This window comes from Panthera onca, chromosome A3, assembly GCF_046562875.1.
Source record: "Panthera onca isolate mPanOnc1 chromosome A3, mPanOnc1 haplotype 2, whole genome shotgun sequence".
Taxonomy (NCBI): domain Eukaryota; kingdom Metazoa; phylum Chordata; class Mammalia; order Carnivora; family Felidae; genus Panthera; species Panthera onca.
Window position 1 is genome coordinate 66,695,190 of NC_138341.1, and position 22,446 is coordinate 66,717,635.

Sequence of the window (22,446 nt, forward strand, 5' to 3'; positions counted from 1 at the left end):
TGGTGCAACAATGATTTCAGGAGTAGATTCCTTAATGCCCCTTACCCATTTAGACCATCCCTCGTCCCACAACTCTTCCAGCAACCCTCTGTTTGTTTTCTATATTTAAGAGTCTTTTATGTTTTGTCCCCCTCCCTGTTTTTATATTATTTTTGCTTCTCTTCCCTTATGTTCATCTGTTTTGTATCTTAAAGTCCTCATATGAGTGAAAACATATGTTATTTGTCTTTCTCTGACTAATTTCGCTTAGCATAATACCCTACAGTTCCATCCACGTAGTTGCAAATGGCAAGATTTCATTCTTTTTGATTGCCGAGTAATACTCCATTGTATGTGTATACCACATCTTCTTTATCCATTCATCCATTGATGGACATTTGGGCTCTTTCTGTACTTTGGCTGTTGTCGATAGTGCTGCTATAAACACTGGGGTGCATGTGTCCCTTCGAAACAGCACATCTGTATCCCTTGGATAAATACCTAGTAGTGCAATTGCTGGGTCGTAGAGTAGTTCTATTTTTAGTTTTTTGAGGAACCTCCATACTGTTTTCCAGAATGCCTAGCCTACTTTAAACATGCTCAGAATATATACATTAGCCAACAGTGGGGCAAAATGATCCAACACAAAGCCTCTTTTACAATAAAGTGTTGAATATCTCATGTAATTTATTGAATACTATACTGAAGTGAAAAACAGATTGCTTGTGTAAGTTGCTTACCCTCGTGATCCCATGGTTGACTGGGAGTTGCAGCTCACTGCTGCTGCCCAGCATCAAGTGAGAATATCATACCACATATCGTTAGCCCAGGAAAAGATCAAAATTCAAAGTATGGTGTCTACTGAATATGCGTTGCTTTCGCACCATCCAGCGTAGAACCATCTAAGTCAGGGACTATTTAAATATCACTGGTTTACCTACTACTGAAGTTCATTTTCTTTCCTTGTACTAATAATTTGCTTTGAGTGCCCTCCGCCATTCCAGTCTGTTAAGATTTTCAAGTTTCTAGAGTTAGGGAATAGTGTGTTTTCCATTTAGTTTATTAGTAGAAAATAGAATTTTGAGCAGTGATTTTCTACTCCTAAGGTTTGGTTCCTATTTCTTGTAATGTTGTAATGCTCAGATGCCAACAAGAAATAAAATTTAAACTATAGTATAGTATAGTTTGTATAGTCTTGTATAGTAAACAAGAAATAAAATTTAAACATTGAACCAATGTCTGTTCTAATTTTAGGTTTACATTTGTGTACGTCTGGATCAATTCTAGTAATTTAAAATAATGACTCCATACTTAACTAAAGTTACCAGAACTCAGGTGTTTTATAGGAAGAGTCCTTATTTTTACATACTTTACAACTGGGAATTGTTTAAGTTTGTGCAGGCAGGGAGAATCATTGGTTAGGACTATGTAAATTTAACATGCTCAGGGAGAAGATATTTATTTAGTTTTACCTTAGAGAAAATGGAATTAGCTATATAAATTTTCCTGTGGAGGGAAAATTATCATGGTTTAGAGAAATTGGAAGTGGGAAATTAGAATCTATCTTCTGCTGTATTTTTTGCCTTTTAATAAAGCTAGAAATAGAATGTGGGTTTTTTGTTTTTTTTTTAACGTTTATTTATTTTTGAGACAGAGACAGAGCATGAACGGGGGAGGGTCAGAGAGAGGGAGACACAGAATCCGAAACAGGCTCCAGGCTCTGAGCTGTCAGCACAGAGCCTGATGCGGGGCTCTAACTCACAGACCGCGAGATCATGACCTGAGCCGAAGTCGGCCGCTTAACCGACTGAGCCACCCAGGCGCCCCAGAATGTGGGGTTAAAGGAAGTATTGAAAGATACATGAACTACTTAAGTAAATTGATGAATTTAACTTACAAATGAGGCCTGTACGAGTACTGATATATTCCTTTAAACACAAAATGTGGTATGGTGGAAAAAAGTGAGACTTTCATGGTCAGAGCTGAATTTCAATCTATGACCTTACATAATAATTTAATACCTCTAAGCCTCACCTGCCTCATGTGTAAATACTTAGTAGAGGAATGAGATTAGTGATAATGTATGCAAATTACTCAGAACAGTTCCTTGCTCAGAATAGGGGATTACTAAATTATTATAGAAAAAGCAGGCATAGAGTTTATGCTGATTTTACTTGAAATGCTTTTTCTGCAGGTGTGTGGTGGTTGAAATTGGTCAGTATACTGTAATGTTGTTGGAAGTAAAGCAGGGAAAGATTTAATGATAAAAGAGACAAGGACCTGAAATTGTGTGAGATCTTCTCAGAAACTCTAGTTATAGGGAAGAGCAGATGACCAAGAGAGATGCTAGTATTTTTGTCAACTATTTGGTTGAAATACTTGGTAGCAATAGTAGGGATCCATCAATCTGAACTGCTCACTGAAACTAAATTAGCAGTGCTTTCAGAGAAAGTTGAATCACCCTTAAAAAAAATCTGGGCTTAGTTAATAAGCATTGCATGTAATATTTGATTGCCCAGCTTGACTTTGTCTCATAAGATACTTGTTAGTTCATCAAGCAACTTACACAAGCAATCTGTTTTTCACTTTCAGTACAGTATTCAATAAATTACATGAGATATTCAACACTTTATTGTAAAAGAGGCTTTGTGTTGGATCATTTTGCCCCACTGTTGGCTAATGAACTAGTTAGTTCATCTGTGAAATCTCTTTTCAGCTTCAACTAACTACTTAGTTTGATGTCTGTTTTCTAATTTTATATATGGGGAAACTAGGTTAAGTGATCTAGTCTAGGTCATACTGATTGTAAATCGAAGGAAGAAACAGGACGCAAGCCCATCTTAACTGTCTTTGCTTAAAGAGTTAAGTTCCCGCTCTGCACAGATCTTTTTCTGGACCTCCACCTGTCATTTATTAGCTTGGTGAGTGCTCACTTGGTGGTGGTAAAAGCTTATTACACGGGGCTAAATGATCAACTCTGAGTTTGAGTCAGCTTTTCCTGGCAATTGGGAAGAAATTGATTTAAAGTTGTGGTTCCTAATAAATACATAATGATTTATATAAAGCTTATGGTTGTGAAAAATAACAATTTTTATTATAACTTTAATATATGTTTATTAGTTTCTTATTTAACTGCCTGACTTTATTAAAGAAAACTTAATATTTGCTTTTGCTTAGGAAGAGGCATTGTCCTGCCCAGCCATTCCCTGTACTTAACAGTATTTTTAGGACCAAATAGTTCAGCTTTTCCCCCCTAGACAAAAGATTTTAAAATTGAAACCTGGCTTCAGGCTATTCAAGGAAGAGCTAGTAAGAATTTGATTTGAGGCATAATGTAATTGGATGACTTTTGCATGTAAGGCATGGACGGTAGCACTATTTTTAGCTCTGACAGATGACACTTTATGATTACCCAGTGTAGGCAAGCAACTCTTCTTACTCTAGATTGGGCCAGAGGTCTTTATTTTGAAGAAAAGATTGTAGTGTAGAGAGTTGTTTTTAAATAAAAATATTAGTTTGATAAGGATGCTGCTGCTCTGCCCACTGCACAAAACACTAAAAAGTTTTCACATTTTTATTTTGAAAATAAAAGTGGGTAGGCACTGCAGGGAGTAAATCACTTTTTTCCTAAACAACCAGAATGTATTGAAGTTAATCAGCATTATTTTAGTACAGCAATGCATAAGCATTTCCCACAGTTATAAGAGGAAAGGCACTGTTAAATTAATCTCAGATCTTTAAAAGGATATTTCATGAATATTTAATTTTTAAAAAATATTTTTATTTATTTTTGAGACAGCATGAGCAGGGGAGGGGCAGAGAGAGAGGGAGACACAGAATCCAAAGCAGCTCCAGGCTCTGAGCTGTCAGCACAGAGCCCGATGCGGAGCTTGAACTCAGGACCACGAGATCATGAGACCTGAGCCAAAGTCGGACGCCCAACCAACTGAGCCACCCAGGCGCCCCTCATGAATATTTTATAAAAGAGTAAAGTTAAGGCTACAGTAGGTTACCTTGCATGATTAACATTTTATTTTGCAGTGTAGAAGGAGACCTCAGGATCCATGAAAGATTAAGTTTTTCTTGCACAAGCCCTTTGTCTTAATTTTGGTATCTCAAGAATAAAGAGACCATTAAACTCTTTATTCATAAACAGAACTAATAAGTACAGAAGAACCCCAAATCAGCATTATAGTGAACTTAGAGTTCTTATTTAAAGATGTCCTTTATTTTAATTTGAAAATAGTATAGTCTTTAAATGTTTCTGTTCCTAAGAATAATCTGGCCTTTATTCAGACAATGCAGCAAATATTAATGAAGCAGGTAATGGGAATTTAAAGATGAGAGGTATTCATCAATCCTTTAGGGTCTAGTAAGAAGAGACAAGCCTGTAAAACAGTATTTGCTGTTTTATAAGTTACCAGACAGCAATGCTATTTGTTACTGAATAAGTATAGATATCTGAAAGTAGTTTAAATAAAACAAATGTGAAATCCAAAGCCCCCCCAAAAATTGAATAAGTTAATTTACGCCAGTTTGTTTTAAACTGGCATAAAGTATGCATTCATTCTAATCAATCAGCAATATCTATTGAAAGTTTAGTTGATTGAGGCTTTGTGCTGAGCTCTGGGGATATGGTAAATAAAGGCAACATGCTGTCTTGTGGGGTTTATAACCTAATAGAGAAACAGATGTTAAAACAAGAATTTTTTAAATTTACTTCTAAATTCTTTTAGGTATAAAATTCATTGATACTTAGTATATTCACAAAATTATGTAATCATCATCATTATCTTAATTCCATGATATTTTTATCCATACCCCCCAAAACCCCATACCCATTAGAGTCACTCCCCCATCTACTTCTCCCAGCCCCTGGTGACCACTACTTTCTGTCTCAATAGCATCACCTAGTCTATATTACATATAGACATTACATATAAAGAGAAACATATAATGTGTGACCTTTTGTGTTTGGCTTCTTTCACTTAGCATGATGTTTTCAAGGTTCATCCATGTTGTAGCATATATCAGTGCTTCATTCCTTTTTATGGACCAGTAATACTCCATTGATTGGATCTACCATATTTTGTTTATCCACTCATCAGTTTTTCAGCATTTGGGTTGTTTCCTCCTTTTTGGTTATGAATAATGCTACTCTGAACATAAGTTTTTGTATGGACACATGTTTTCTAGTCTTCTGGGTGGAAATTTCTAGGAGTAGAATTGCTGGGTAGTATGGTAACTAACTTTTTGAGGAATTGCCAACCTTTTTCACAATGGCTAAATTTTACATTTCCATCAGCAATTTAAGAGGGTCCCAGTCTTTGGGACCTTCTTGTCAACACTTGTTACTGTCCATCTTTTTAATATTAGCCATCCTGGTGGGTCTGAAGTGATATCTGATTATGCTTTTGGTTTACATTTCTCTAATAACTAATGATGTTGTTTTGTAATGAGCATTACATTGCTTTATTGGCCATTTGTATACATTCTTTGGAGAAATGTCTATTCAAATCCTTTGCCCATTTTTAATTGCCTTATTTGTCTTTTATTATTGTAAGAGTTTTTTATATACTATGAACACAAGCCCCTTATCAGATGTTCAGTTTGTGAATATTTTCTCCCATTCAGTGGGCTGTCTTCTTACTCTTTTGAAATAGTGGTTTTTGGGGGTTTTTTTTTTTTTGGCAGTTGGTTATCCAGTTGTCCCGGCACCATTTCTTGAAAAGTCTCCTCTCCACTGAATTGTCTTGATACCCTTGTCATTCAACTGACCATGAATATTAAGAGTTTATTTCTGGACTCTTAATTTTATTCTGTTGATCTGTCCTTCACCCTTGTGCCGCTACCACACTGACTTGATTACTTTAGCTTTGTAGGAAGTTTTGGAAAAAGGAAGTATGAGTTCTTCAACTTTGCGGTCCTTTTTCAAGATTGTTTTGGCGATTCTGGATACCTTGCATTTTTCCATACGATGTCTCCCAATTTCTGCTAAAGGCATTTAGGGTGTTGATAGAGATTGCGCTGTATGTAGTAGTTCAGTTTGAGGAGTATTACCATTTTAATAATCCCTCTAATCCATAAACATAGCATGTCTTTTCCATTTACTTAAATCTTTAATTTCTTTCAACAATATTTTGTAGTTTTAGGTTTCTAAGTCTTGGGTTTTTTTTTTCATTTTTCATTTTGTTCCTAAGTATTTTATTCTTTTTGATGTTAGTGTAAATGGAATTCTTCTTCTTTTTTTTTTTTTTAATGCTTATTTATTTATTTTGAGAAAGAGGCAGGGGGCAGAGAGAGAGAGAGAGGTAGAGAGATAATAAAGTAGCCTCCGTGCTGTCAGCGCAGAGCCTGACTCACTGGTAAGTCTCATAAACTGTGAGATCATGACCTCAGCCAAAATCAAGAGTCGGATGGTTAACTGACTGAGCCATCCAAGTGCCCCTGGAATTATTTTCTTAATTCTTTTTTAGGTTGTTCATTGCTTTTATAGACGTATGCTTGATTTTTTTGATACTAATCTTACATTCGGCAACCTTTCTGGACTTGTTTATTCTAGTAGCTGTTCTGTGGATTCCTTACGATTTTATGTATACAAGATCATATTATCTATATACATAAAAATAGAAAGTTTAATTTTTCCTGTTTAATTTCTCCTTTATAATCAGGATGTCTTTTATTTATTTTTTTCTTGGGGGTGGGGGGCTGATTGCTGTACCTCATACCTCCAGGACAGTGTTGACTAATGGAAAGAATGAGTGTCCTTGTCTTGTTCCTGGTCTTAGGGGGAAAGCTTTCAGTCTTTCATTAGTAAATATGATGTAAGTTGTGGGGTTTTTGTAGATATTCTTTATCAGCCTGAGGACGTTCCTTCGATTCCTAGTTTGTTGAGTGTTTTTATAATGAAAGGATGTTGGATTTTGTCAGATGCTTTTTCTTTGACTGTTGTGATGATCATGCAGTTTTTTAACCTTAATTCTGTTTATTAATATGGTGTGTTAAAGTGCTTGGTTTCCATATGTTGAACCAGCTTTACATTTCTGAGATAAATACCACTTGGCCATGGTGTATATAAAGCTTTTTATTTGTTGCTGGATCCAGTTTGCTGTATTTTGCTGAGGGTTATTGTGTCTGTATTCATAAGGGATATTGGTCTATAGTCTAAATTAATTAATGGATATAAGTCTTTTGATGAATATTAGACGCAATAGCATTTGAATATATTTCTCAGAATTTTGTTAAAACTTTGTGACTACTCCCTTATAATTGAAAATAAACAATCCTGGATAAACTTAATCTTCCAAAGTTTTTTCATTAAAACCAATTTAAGGAAATCCAAGAGACTAGAAATACTGAAGAATGTCACTTAAGGTGGCAGCCCTGTTTGCTAATATTTTTATAATCTAATATTTTTTCATCCTTTAATTTCATTAACAATCTTTAAAATTTCTTTACACAAAATTTATTTCTTTGCACAAAATTTATTTTGCACAATGACTTTGGTAACAGTGTAGACTGCCTCTCAGCCCTTCCTAGTGTAGGTTATATTAATTTTTGTCTTCTGTGTGACTTTCAGTACCTAGTTGTCTTGACTCTCTTGGCTTTTCTTCCCTTTTTTCCTCCTCAGTGCCTTGAAGGTCTGCAGCTCCACCACCACATCCCTAGGGCTTATTTCAACAAAGCTTTCAAAATATCTACTTTTGAGTATTCTTGTATAGCTATTTGCATATGTTCATGTAATCTGTGGAGGCTTGCATGTGTGATTTTCAAAGCTTTTCCAGTTTTTGAAAAGACCTTATTTCTAGGAATCATGATAGGCAGAAGGAAACTAATAGTTTAGGGTTTACTGTACCTTCATGCAGTTAAATTTATTTTAGGCTGTAATCACTGAATACTACTACACCTTATACATGACTATTTCAAGATGATGAACTTTGGGGGAAATTGACTTGGTTCAACCCAAAGCCCCATGTTAACAGCTTAGCTATATACTGCTAAAGTTTTAAGTATAATAGTAATTCATGTTTGCCATTGAAGGGAGACAATTTCAAATGGTATAGAAAGGAATAAAGCAGCAAGTCTAGACCCGGGGGTAAAAACTGTGTTTGCTAGATATCCATTCAGACTTCATGGTTACCCTAAGTTTTTAAAATTTTACTTGATGAATCTTTTTTAACATTTTGTTTCTACTTATCAATATGGACATGTTTCTTTGGTGATATAGTTCTGCATCACTGTACTTAAGGACTACATAATGTTCTTTTGCATTGATGCATTTTCTAATTTTACTTAATTAGATTCACATGGCTTTTAAAAGCTGTTTTTCACAACTTGATTAATTATAGTTTTCTACTATGGGAAGGTACCTTCAGGTATGTTGGAATAGAGCTCTTTCCTCCCTTTTGGATTTAACCATTGGTTAAGTATTCACATTAAAATTTTTGTCTCATTGATTAACAACATCTCTTGTTAGTCTTACCTTGACTTTCCTGGCCTTTGTTATTCATCTCACATGTGATTATCTGCCAACACTGCTTATTCATTATGTGTGCAAATGCATGACATTTTGAAGGACATTAATGTGCTGAACCTTCATTTTGGCATTATACATGGGGCATATGAGTTTTATCAATAGGAAGTTTGTGTTGAAATCGGTGTTCTTACCATTTACTAATTAAGTGATATCTGTCCAGTCATATATAAGAGCTTGGCTCTCACTTTCTTGTCTGAAAGCCTGCCTTTTAGGGTTTTAAGAATTGAAAGAGATAATGTTATATAGTCTATAGGTAGTATTTAGCACAATGTAAGTGCCTGGTACATACTGACTCCGGAAATAAAGGGAGGTGTGGAGAATGTAGATCAGCAACTTGGAAGAGATTTCTGAAACATCTTTCAGTCTGTCAGCCTTAAAAGGTTTGTAGCTTTCCATTCTTTTTTTTTTTTTTTTTTCTTTTTTTAGCCTTTCTCATACTGTGACCTTAATGATACGGTTTATAATTGCTTGAAAAATTGTAGAAATAAGAATTTATTGTTTTCCTAAAGTTTTAATGTTGTTTGGCACTTATAAAAGCAAAGTGTCTTTGTTAAGATTCATTTTAAAAGACTGGTATGAATAAACATATTTAAGCCCCTCCTGAAAATCTAGATCTAAAAAACAATATATTTTAAAATTTATATTTGGCACAGATAATACATGAATAAAATCTCATTAATTCAGACCCACTGATTGGGAATTTGAATGTAGGACTGATGTATATCTTTGTACTAACTGTTTATTAGTTTCTGAAGGGAAAAGAAAAATCTTTTATCTAATGCCCTGTTTACTAATGATAAAACTGAGCTCCAGAGAACTTGGAAGTCTCATCCAAAGTTGTACGGTTGCAGAGCCAGTACTAGATTGTGGTTCTCTTGAATCCCAGCCATGGGCAGTTTCCCGCCATATCTATATAGAAATTATAGACCAATTAGAAATCATTCTTATCTAGTCATTGAAACTGTTCAGACAGTAACTCTTATATTAGGTAATTTGGTTAGTCATTGATATTGTACATCTCAAATCTGAAATCATTCCTTTTAATAAAATTAGGTCTTACTGAATAGTTTCTAATGATAGTAAGGAATAGTGAAGATATCTGCATTTATTTTAGCTTATCACCAGTGGTGATTTTGAAGGTTAATAAATGTTGGAGCACATTGAGAATCCTACATTTTTATAAAGCAGTATTTGTTCATCTAAAAATTTGAGTGCTTTAGTAGAAAAATAAAGTACTTTACTTGCTGATTCTTCTAGGATGCTTTTTATTTGTTCAGTAATAGTGAAATCTTAGATAAGTTTGAAAATCCTTTTCCATGTGGGTTATAAAGTAACATGTTTATAACAGCAATACAATTCATTAACTTACAAGTTAACCATAAGGTTGAAATTTTCTTTTCTTTTTGTTCATATTTAACACCTGGATAAGATTGGTGATAGTGACTGTGATGGTGTTCATAATAATAACAGCAGATAACAGCCCTACATTTACTAAGAATTTATCATATGCTATGCACTATATTATGTCCATTATATTTGTTATCTTATTAATGAAAAATTTTGTTAGTTCATTTTCTCACCTAATCCTCACAATATCTCAATAAGATCCTTCCTATTTGTATATACATTCTATAGATGGAGAAACGAGGTACAGAAGGATTTTAGTGACTTGCCTGAGGTCATATAGCTAATGTACGGAGTGTAGGTGATAACAACACTAGAGTCTAATTGCTTGGCTTGGGGCACAGGGGAGCCTCACAGGAAAGAATTACATTACCAAGGGCAGTCTTTATCATTTGCTTCCTCTACTCTTTCACTGTACCCTGTTTTAAAAAACTGCATTAATTATGAGAACCATTCCTAGCAGAGACTTACAGTGAGGCCTGCATGTTTATATGTTCTATATCTCCCCATTCTTTAGGACCCAGCTCAGCTTCTTTTTCACAGTCTTTTAAAGTTTCCTCCAGTTTTTTTTTTTTTTTTTTTTTACTGATGAATTCTCATAGTGGTGCAATAGTTATTTTATTATTTTTGTCATTGTTTTATATGTCTGATCTTCCTAGAATTGTAGTGTTGTAGAGTTAGACAGGGCCTTAAAGAAAAGTCCACATCCCCATTTTTAGGTTTTTATTTCATTCTACTAGGTTGAATTTCTTGAACAGTATCAGCTCAATAAATGTTTGCTGAATGTCATAAAACTCCTAGCATCACTTGCTATCTCTTTATTCAGTATGATATTATTCATGACATCATTTTGATAGCATAGGTACACTGCTTCAAGTTCTGGTTATTTCTCAGTTGTGCTAATGTATTGGTACAATAGTAGAAACAAGTTGAATAGAACAAAACTGATGCAGATGTTTTAGGCAGGGTTGGAATGAACTTGAGATGGGGAAAATGAATAAATGAAATCAAAGTCTGAAAACAAAGCTATAAATCATATATAGAATATTAAATTAATAGCATTTGAATCAAATCATGGTTAGGAGAGTAGAATAAATGCTTCCCAACCATAATGAATGTTGAGCTCCCACTGTGTGTCAGAGACTGTGATGGGCATTTAAAATCTGTTCATCAGTACTCATGGTATATATATACTAACAGGAATTCAGGGCTTCAAGATGATCTTAACATTTTACATTTCACATTTCACATGCATAATTTTCCCCACAGAAGTACTGCTAACAGTAAAGGACAGTTACATACTTAAGAGAGCCTCAAGACCAAAGCAGCTCCTGGAAATGTGGTTTTTCTTTGTTACCTTCTTTACATTAAACATTAACGGATATTTAAGGGGCTCCTGGGAGGTTCAGTCAGTTAAGTGTCCAACTCTTGATTTCAGCTCAGGTTATGATCTCACAGTTTGTGAGTTTGAGCCCTGCCTAGGGCTCTATGTTGATAGCAGGGGGCCTGCCTGTGGTTCTCTCTCTGCCTCTCCCCTTAAAATAAATGAATACACTTAAAAACTAACAACTAACTAACTAACTAACTAACTAACTAACTAACTAATGGATATTTAATATTGTACTCAAGAAGGGGCACCTGGGTGGCTCAGTCGGTTAAGCCTCCGACTTTGGCTCAGGTCATGATCTCACGGGCTGTGAGTTCGAGCTCCACGTTGGGCTCTGTGCTGGCAGCTCAGAGCCTGGAGCCTGCTTCAGATTCTATGTCTCCCTTTCTCTCTGCCCCTCCCCTATTCATGCTTTGCCTCTTTCTCTCAAAAATAAATAAATGTTAAAAAATTAAAAAAAAATTCTACTCAAGAATATATCCATATTTATTTTACTGTAAGATTATCACCCCTCCCCCTGTTGTTCACAATCCATAGACAAATTATGTTTTGCCTGTGAATTCAAGAGCTCTTGGGCACACTGCAGAATTCTCTGTGGGTTGTACATAACCTGAGCTTAAGAACGTGGGCCTATGCTTATTTGATCCCCAGTGGCTCTCTGACCATAGGCCAAGAGCAAATTTGCTAAGTTTGGCTTTGTCTGACTCCTTACTATTAATAAACATTATATAACAGTGTAGCACATTTAGTTTTTCTCTTTTTCTTTACACCTAAATTTTTATGGCATTATATTTATCTACACTCACAGAGAAGTAGCTTTTCAGGTAATCCAAAAGCTGTTTCCCTTTGTCTTTAGTGTTTTATAGGAAATTTTTGTTTTAATGATAGCCAGGTTAGGTTACAATTTTATTATGTTTCCCAAAGACAGATTTTTTTTAATGTTTATTTTTGAGAGAGAGAGAGAGAGACATAGAATGAGCAAGGGGAGGGCCAGAGATAGAGGGAGACACAGAGAATCCCAAGTAGGCTCCCAAGTAGCTGTGCTGACACCTCAGAGCTGTGACATAGGGCTCGAACTCACAAACCACAGGAACATGACCTGAAGTCGGACACTTAACCAACGGAGCCACCCAGGTGCCCCTCAAAGAGAGATTTCTTAAAAGAAGAACTGTAGAACACCTTTGCGTAGTTTTTTGTAGTTTTAATTTCTTAATATTTTTTGAGTTAGTGGTTTTTCTGCAGATAAATACATTTTTACATCACTGAAGTAGCTATTATTTTAGTGAGTGTGTGTTAAGATTTTTTTCAATTAGTTGTATTTATATCCTGCATTGAACAAAGTTTGAAAGCCTTCAAGATGGTTTTTAAGAAACCTTGTTTTGGATTAGAAGTCTGCTGTACTGGGCTTGAGAATGGAGCAATCTTGTCTAGCCAGACTGATTTGGACACGAGGGAAATAGATTTGCACGAGAAAAATTGATGGTAAATAGAAATCGATGTAGGTATGATTCTAATTTACAACTTAGATGGGTTTAAAATGCAGCTTACAAAGTTCATTTTTCTTTAACAATTTAGGTTTTGATTGTACTTTAGAGACCTTTTTATTTTTATAGGTGGAGCAAATATAAGTGTGCCAAATCCAAATGGATAAAATAATGTTCTAATTTCAGATTTCTTCTTTTTTAATTTTTAGTTGTTGACCTCCTCTACTGGAGAGACATTAAGAAGACTGGAGTAGTGTTTGGTGCCAGCCTGTTCCTGCTGCTTTCATTGACAGTATTCAGCATTGTGAGTGTAACGGCCTACATTGTCTTGGCCCTGCTCTCTGTGACTATCAGCTTTAGGATATATAAGGGTGTGATCCAAGCTATCCAGAAATCAGATGAAGGCCACCCATTCAGGTGAGATGTCTGGAAAACAAGGCACACGTTGGCAACGCTGTAAACAGGATTAATTTTGAGACTTCATTCTATTTGTAGAATTACAGGCATGCATTTTTTACTGTTTAAAGATAATTGTAGATTTTTGCTCAAAACCTATTCCAAAAGCATCTGCTTTTGAGATTTTTGAGATTAAAGGTCATTTCATGGGCTCATGATGGAGAAAACTGGGATTGTGTGTTACTCGCTTAACTCTGCTGTGTGTTAGTAATATATATTTATTAGAACTAGGTATTGGTTCCCTAATTTTACTTTGGAAGCTATCTTTTTAACATGGTAAGGATTGGTGAAAGTTATATTTTCTTTACTGCATACTTTTCATGTTGATATTAGAAATACCTTTCTTTCCAACAGTGTATGTTTTTATATAATGCTGTCTTACCATCCCTTCTCTATCTAGTTTCCTCTTCTTGTTCCCTAAGGCATACTTTTGTATTACCCTTTGGTGAGCATCTGTATTAGCTTCTTGTCTCTAAACTATCATCTTCTGCCCTTATTTTTTACAAGTACACTCTAGCATCATATCTAACTGGTAATGGGACAAACCTCAGTTTGGGTCTTCTGCCCTCACTTCAGATTTACCATGTTTTTCCCTCACTTAAAAAAAAAATGAGATTTAATTCACATACTATAAAATTCAGTGGTTTTTAGTATGGTCTCAGAATTGTACAACTATCACCATCCAATTCCAGATATTCTCATCACACCAAAAAGATATTTTGTACCCATTGGTAGTCACTTCCTACCCAGCTCCTGACAACCACTAACTCCTTATGTCTTTAAATGAACCTTTTTTTCTCAGACTTGTCAATTTCTATCAGTACACCACTATTATCCTCATGTCAGTCTCCCAATTTTGATGTTATCTTTGTTAGCATCTCACATAAAGAAGATAACTATGTTGTGTTGTTTCCCCCTGCTTCCTCAGTGTAGACCACAAGTCCATAAGCTGTATCCAAATCCAGTCTGCTGCCTGCTTTTGTAAATAAAGTTTTATTAGAACATAGCCATATTCCGTCACTTAGCTGTTTTCATCATGCTCTAATAGCAGGGTTAAATACTTGTGACAGAGACCATATAGACTTCAAAGCCTGAAATATTTACAAAAAAGTTTGCCTACTCTGGCTGGACTTCACTTGTTACCAAATTGGGTTCTGGTTACTTTGGTTTACTTTGACTTTTATGGATGTTGTCAGATTAATTTTTCTCAAATACCACTTTTATTGTATTTTTAGGCATATGGGCTCCCTGTTCACTACAGGATGAAGTCCACATATCTTTATCTTCTCTCTCATGTGCCCTTTCTAGGGTTTTGTGCCCATTGATGCTGCCTTTTTAGCTTCTCAGATGACCCTATATATTACGTTTTTTTATTTGGTTCTGTGTTTGATTTCAAGATGGAGCTTTTTGAAGAAGGCTTCTCTAAAACTAGGTCCAAATGATCTGAGGATTGATTTCCTATCTCACTAAATATGGCTTTGAAATGGTCTCTGATTGTTTTGTATATGGAATTTTTTTTACTCAAATGGATCCTGAATATTTAAAAAACTATTTGGTAAGGCAAGTATCTATGTGGGCATGAATGAGTATGTAACTACCTAGAACGTTATCTAGTTGGTATTAATATGTAAATGTAAACTGATTTTCACACTTCACAGAAGAGAGCTCCATCATTTTGCTTATTGTAAAGACTGGTTATTTGTTTCTCTCTAGCTCTCTTCGTATTAAGTAATGATGCTACATAAGTTTTAGGGAGAGACCAACATTGATGAATGGTTCTTATGTCCCTAGCCATTTATGTACAGACTGAATTTTCTGTACTGAAAACTCAATGAGACCGATGGTATTATTCACTTCACAGAGAGGGAAACATACTTGAAGTTCAGTAACTTGAAATTGCAGCTTCAAAATAAATGGCAGAGCCATATCATGCCATAAATCATAGAGGAATATGGTTTTTTTTTTTTTTTTAATATATATTTTTTTTAACGTTTATTTATTTTTGAGACAGAGAGAGACACAGCATGAACGGGGGAGGGGCAGAGAGAGAGGGAAACACAGAATCGGAAGCAGGCTCCAGGCTCTGAGCCATCAGCCCAGAGCCCGACGCGGGGCTCGAACTCGCAGACCGCGAGATCGTGACCTGAGCTGAAGTCGGACGCTTAACCGACTGAGCCACCCAGGCGCCCCGAGGAATATGGTTTTTAGTTAGTTATACTGAAATATATAAAAACATTATCAAGCCAAAACTTCTAAATTATCTACGATATAAATTTCAGACGTTGTTTGATTTTAAAGAAGACTTTTGGGGAAAAACCTAGTGATTTCCTTATTCTTTATTTCCTTAGAAACACTTTATTTTTCATTCAGAAGCCTTTTTTATAGTCATTATAAATTCAGCCAACATGCCAGTTTAATCCTGTTGGACAGTTTTTGTAAGTCCTCCCAGTCACACTGCTAGCAGTGGCACCCTTCAGTTTGTATTTGATACCTATGGTCACTGGACAAGATGCTGGCGGTGCTGGCGTGGGGTTATACTATCATGTCCGTGCCGGTTGAATGAATGGAAGTATCCATGGGACTTCATTGGTTGAGAGGGCCACATGTGTGCCTGCCTGCCAGGCGTCTTGTCTTCAGCAAGGATAAGAGCAGTGGTACAAAGGAACAGAATACCAACTTCAAGCTCTGTCTGCTTCTGTTCTGTGTTTCTTAAAGCTATACAAATAAATTATTGCTGATTTAAGGGTAGATGTGAGTCTTTGATAATTTTTAACTTGATAATAACAATTTGATATTTGCTGGTTAATCAATAAAAGTTGGCTGAGTGCTATGCCATTGTAATAAAGATATATTCCTGGTTCTTAATAGTTTATACTTTAGTAGGGAAAATGTACAAGTATACACATTTCCAGGGCTGGATATGGCCAATACTATAATACTGCTACAAAAGAAAGCTACAAAAGAGTGCATTAGAATTGCATAATAGTGCCTTAGAGAAGAAGGAGCCACAGAGGCTTCATGTATGGGTGAGATTTGAGACAGGCTAACTGACTAGATATGCTATTACTAGAGGTGAGAGGAGAGCAGTGTGGATTGGGAAAACAGTATGGTGAACAAAGGCAGTAAGATTAAAAAATGTTTGATGAATGGCTCATATTTGGCTGCATCATAGTGAGTAGTGAGAAATCAGGTTGGAAAGGCTGAGGAGAGCTCTGGTTGAAAATTTGGAACCATAGAATCACAAAACATTGGAGCCTGAAGAGATTTAAGAAGGTCTGTTTCTTTAATTTTCAAGTGGGAATCATGACCCTGAGAAGTCAAATGACCACAAAGTTACCTTATCTAGATAGTAGCAAGTGTCCTAACTCCTACCTGAGGTCAATCTAAATAGCACTGTTTAGGATAGCTCAAATAAAACTGATCTGGCATTGGCTGAAGGAATGGATTAGGATGCAGACAGATTAGAGATTGGTTTGGAGACAGATAAGAATACCCGAGTTGTAAATAAATGAACACTTGAACTAGAGTGCTAGCATCGTGAGTAAAAATGAAGGGACATAGGGGCGCCTGGGTGGCGCAGTCGGTTAAGCGTCTGACTTCAGCCAGGTCACGATCTCGCGGTCCGTGAGTTCGAGCCCCACGTCAGGCTCTGGGCTGATGGCTCGGAGCCTGGAGCCTGTTTCCGATTCTGTGTCTCCCTCTCTCTCTGCCCCTCCCCCGTTCATGCTCTGTCTCTCTCTGTCCCAAAAATAAATAAAAAACGTTGGGAAAAAATTAAAAAAAAAAAAAAAAAAAAAAAAAAGAGGAAAGGAGACACTTATTAAAAAAAAAAAAAAAAAAAAAAAATGAAGGGACATAGTTGGGACATACTACAGAAGGAAACTATAGGATAAGGAGTTGTCAGAGGACTGTTGTTTCCAGTATGAGTAGCTAGTATCCATAGACATGGGGGAGTGATGAGGAGACTGGGGTTATAAGTAGCTATTTCTGACAGAAAAGTTCTTAGCATTTCTGAGTTGGTTATACTCTGCCAAGATAAAATGGCTGCTTTGAAACAATAACTGATAAAACAGTTCTTGCATTCCTGCAGATGACTTTTCTTCTTCATTACAGTTCTCTTCTTAAATAAAACAATTCCAGCTATCTTAGTATAGATTAGGGCATCAAAAAGGGCAGTAACTATTATGTTTTACTAGCATTAGCACTATACTTCTGGCAGCCATTTCACAGCCTGGGCCTTGAGATATTGGGTAGTTTCCCCTGAAAGTTAGGCTGCGAGTGTGTAGTATTTGGGAACAGATAGAATCTTTGTTAGGAAAACCCAGTGACAGCCTAATGTCGGCTTGAAGAAAAAAACCAAGTCCTTAATAATAACTACCATTTTTTGAGTGCTTCTTTGTGCCTGCTTGTGTTAATAAGCACTTTATTCAGTGACTCCTCATGATAGTAACTTTCCAAAGTGACACAAGACAAGTAAGTGGCAGAGTTTAAGATTCAAGCCCAGGTCAGTCTGACTTGAAAGCAAATGCTTTTTTCTGTGCTCCTCAGCTGACAGTGTGCATATCAATGAAATCTGCCCATTGCTTGGTGAATTTTTACATTGTGCTTCATTTAGAAAGAGTAGGTTTTTTATGGTAAAGTATTTTGTTAATGTCTTTTTTTACAGATATGTAATTGCTGATTGACAGACATCCAGGAAAAATCACTCTGATCAGTGACAGGATGTGTTTTGTTTTCCAGGGCATATTTGGAATCTGAAGTTGCTATATCTGAGGAGTTGGTTCAGAAATACAGTAATTCTGCTCTTGGTCATGTGAACTGCACGATAAAAGAACTGAGACGCCTCTTTTTAGTTGATGATTTAGTTGATTCTCTGAAGGTAAGTTTATTTGCTCTTCATTTTTGACATAGAATTCAATATCAAAAGACTGGAGTGTAAAATTCTACTTTTCCATATTTAAATGACAAGTATGTAGTGAAATCAAATGACAAAGATGTACTGTCAACTTAAGTGTCAAAAATTAGAATCCAATCAACTATTTGAGATGGAAGAAAGTACTATTCTTTTTTAAAGGAAAATAATTTAGAAATTCATACTTTTGGAGATGATAAAGATGAGAAGTGGGAAAATTATACATTTATGATGAGCACTGAGTAATGTATACAGTTGTTGAAACACTATACTGTCCACCTGAAACTAATATAACAGTGTATGTTAACTGTACTGGAATTAAAATAAAAAATTAAATTTAAAAAATGCAACAACAAAAAAAGTGAGAACATTAAAGGGAATTTTCACTGTAGGAATGAAGATTAGATTTGATACCAGAATGTGATTTAATCTCTTTGCCTTTCTTTTAGAGTCTAGCACTTAATTTCTTAGCTTATGTGTGATTTATATACACACATAAGCTATTTTATATCTTGGACTCTTTCCCGAAATGTTTATTCTGGAAAAGTTCTGATACTTGGAACACCTCAACTAATCTTCAGTTAGTAATTACTGGAAGTCTTCAGTTTTTGGATTTTGCTAGAGTGACTGTTAGAGTCTCACCTTGCAAATAAACTTTCCTGGAGTTCACTGACTCAAAGCAAGCACTAAATCACCTTGTAACATGAGTTCTAAGCACTGAGACTTGAGTTCTTTACATAGAACTTACCATTTGTGTTTTGTGTGTTACTGTCTGTGATCATGCTTAAGATAGACTCATTTCCAGTCTAAGCCTGGGTAGAAATGTACTACGGTGGTATTTATAATTTTTCTTTGGTGAGAGATATGTACGAGATAGCAATTTATCATGCAGACCAAGGATATCATAGCAATACCGTGATTGGGCCTTTTGACTCAGTGAAGCAATTTCTGAACAAGTTACAATAGGTTTAAATGCTCAGTGCTTTTGACAAACATCTTAGCTTTAATAAGCCAGTAGATGGACATTATTTTCAGCTGTGTCCTTTCAGCGTCGGACTGGGAATCTCAGTTACTTACTAATGGCATTAATGGAAAATCATTTAGTTTCCTTTTATTAATATTTCTTTTGTATTTATAGAGTGCTTGCTTTTAGTGACATTCTGCAGTAGTGCTTTGATATTATCTGATGTCAGTCTGTAAATGAAACTATGATGGCTGTGTTATTTGGGATGTTTGATTAATTACTTTCAAAGGGAAAAAATAACAAAATCCTTTGGAGTAAGTGGAATAGAACCTTGTACATATGAGTGCCACAAAAAGCCAGTTCCTATTCATTGAAGTGATATATGCTATATTATAGCTTATAGCTGGGGTAGATAGAACGTGTAAACCATTGAGGAGAAAGGTACTAGTGTGGTTTAAGAGGAAGTGGTTGTGGGTGGGAACTGGTTGAGAAAACACACTATACGTAGTGATAAAAGTTTCAAACAGCAAAGGACCATCTCTGAAGTTAGCAGTCAAAAATTGGTGGTGGGGGGTGACTTCAAACAAAAGCATTATGAAGCTTGATAGAGGAGAGTCATTGTTTTTATAGACTTAATAAAAATTGCAACACATAGAAACCAAAAGTCATCCTTCATGTTTACACAGTTTAGCCATGAAGGCAGCGCTCTGTATGTCTAAAAGATGTTCTTAAAGAAATCTGTTTAAAAATAAAACAAATTGATCTGGGAATGATGTGTTATGTTCCAGTTTTTACAAATTTTAATTGAAAGTTTCCACATGTCTTTAGTCAAAAGAAAATTCTGTTCTTTCAGATTTTATTGTCATCTATATACATTTCTAGGCGTAGACAGTTATGTGTGGAAATACTTGGCAAAGGCTAGAAGAGCATGAAAATGTTAGAGGAGGCTTGATGAAATACTCTAAACACCTTTTAAATTACAGATACGTGAAAATAGGATGAGGAAATTATATGAATAAGTTACTTCTAGAAGATGAATTATTTCATTTTGCTGTTAAAGCTCAATTTTTAATTTCCTTTGAAAATTACCTCAGGTCTTTGGTTTTTTGTTGTTTTTTTTTTGTTTGTTTGTTTGTTTGTTTTAAGCAGGTATGTTATTCACGATGGAGCTAGCATAAGTGAGAGAAACTGAACTTGATAAATTTTTGCCTTCAGTGACTTTTATATGTGTGACTTTGTAGCAGAAAATGGCACATAATGAGGCAGATTTAGTTTGTGAAACACTTTATTTTTATGAGGGTTTTTTATTTTTTTAAAACAAACATTGTTTCTTAATGTTGGGGGGAAAAAAGGACATGTGTTAGAATTATAGTTTACTACTTTTTCTCCTTACAGATTAGCAGTACTTCTGAAAAGAGAAAAAGAAAAGTTACTTGAATGGTTTCCTTTAGTAGTGTTTTTTGGCAATCCCAGAGCTCAAGGAAAGCTGCTTGATGACTTCCCAGGTGGTGATTCTTCCTGGGCTCCAAACAAGTAACTGGTGCTTCATATACTAACATATAGAATGAACTTTGTTTGCATTTAGGTCTCAAAACCTGTTGAGGCAAAAGAATAAAAGGCAGGGTGTGTCTTTTTCTCCCTACCTTTGCGAAGGTGATGGGTATGAAGCACTTGGTAATTCAGTTGTAAATTCTGATAATACACACAAATGGTCTTCCTTGATAAGCCTGATGGTTCTATTATTTGGGGGACTTCAGTTAAACCTTTTCTTTCTTTTTTGTTTCCTGTCCTGGGGTACGTAGGGTAACTCCAAAGCCAATAAACTTTTTCTTTTTACCCTTTGACCCCCTTTAAAATTAAAAATTGACCCCCTTTAATTAAAATAAAATCTTAATGTCATTGTATGTGAGTGGTACACATTCCATTTGTTTGTTTCCACTGAATAAGGGTACTGTATGTAGAAACACAGGATACTTGCCTAAAATGTCTCTTATTGAAAAAAGCTGACAAAAATCTTGACACTCTTGGCTCTTTATAAAAAATACTTAATAGTATTCCTTTTCTATAGATAGATTCTTGAGCATTTACCACTCTTAGTCCTCCACAGTTTTTGTTTATATAGAAAGCGTTTTCTTTTTAAAGAAAATGATTTTCCTTCTATTACTTTTTGCCTTTTAGCCGCAGCAGCTAATAGGGAGCCCTATTCTCTCTCCCTAAAGCAAGCAGTTCTCTCTCTCTCTCTCTTTTTTTTTTTACTTTTTCAGTATAAGAGAAATGTTGGCCCTATTAGACTGATTCATTGTATTTCCTATATTTAGATTTTCAGTGTTTTGAAAGTTTGCTAATAAATAGTCCTGGTCTCTCCAGTTTCCAGATGAATTTGTTAAATAACACTGAATTTTCAAAAACTTACAAGTACCACAGGCACCCGGGTGGCTCAGTCATTTGGACATCTGACTTCATCTCAGGTCATGATCTCATGGTTCTTGAGTTTGAGCTCCACGTTGGGTGTCAGCACAGAGTCCGCTTTGGATCCTCTGTCTGTCTCTGCTTCTGCCCTGCTTGTGTGCACACACTCTTTCTCAAAATTAAACAAACAAAAAACTTAGAGGAACCAGCTTTTTTTTTTAATATGAAATTTATTGTCAAATTGGTTTCCGTACAACACCCAGTGCTCATCCCAAAATAAGCACCAGCTTCTAATTGGAATTACTTTGATTTTGTATGATTCATCATTAGGAAAACGGATACCACCCTAAATTCAAGAAAATGAGTGGGAGTCTCATTTACAAGTTCTTAAATGTAGTTCTTAAATACACACGGTATCACGCTCTGTGGCATATTTAAAATAATAGCTTTCAAACAAAAATTTGAAAGAGGTTTCTCTATAACTCACTGCCTTCATAAATTTGGTGCCCTCAAATTTATATAATCTACATTTCTAGATTCTGGGTCACAGTTACCATTACTTTTATTTGAAACCTTCTTCCTTAGAAAATTTTAGAGCCACTATTCTTAGCATGTGAAACTTTTTCATCCCTTTGCTCATTACTTTTTTTTTTTTCCTTGACAGTGAGAGAGAGGAGCCTATTCTTTCAAATGTGATTAAAAACAAAACAAAACTCTCAAGGTTCATGAGCAGTCAGGCCTATTGAAAAAGACCTGATGTGAGATGGTGGTTATCTTTGTGCCTGGCCTAAGACTCCTTTTGGCATTTGACTTGGACAGATACAAATAAGACATGTTTTTGCAATTTCTCCTTTTTAAATTCCCGTGCAGTAGTTCAATTTGTTTTGCTCCTTTGCAGGGAATTACAAGCTTCTA

General features: G+C 35.5%; 1 protein-coding gene across 4 annotated transcripts in view; it reads left to right on the forward strand.

Moving 5' to 3' along the window:
- RTN4 (reticulon 4) overlaps nt 1-22,446 on the forward strand; it is a 72,700-nt gene that overhangs the window by 43,301 nt on the left and 6,953 nt on the right. For all 4 annotated transcript variants that reach the window (XM_078444481.2, XM_078444482.2, XM_078444483.2 and 1 more), the window contains 2 exons: nt 13,000-13,207; nt 17,987-18,125. In XM_078444481.2, coding sequence (XP_078300607.2) covers nt 13,000-13,207; nt 17,987-18,125 — 347 coding nt within the window. The remainder of the gene's footprint in view (nt 1-12,999; nt 13,208-17,986; nt 18,126-22,446) is intronic.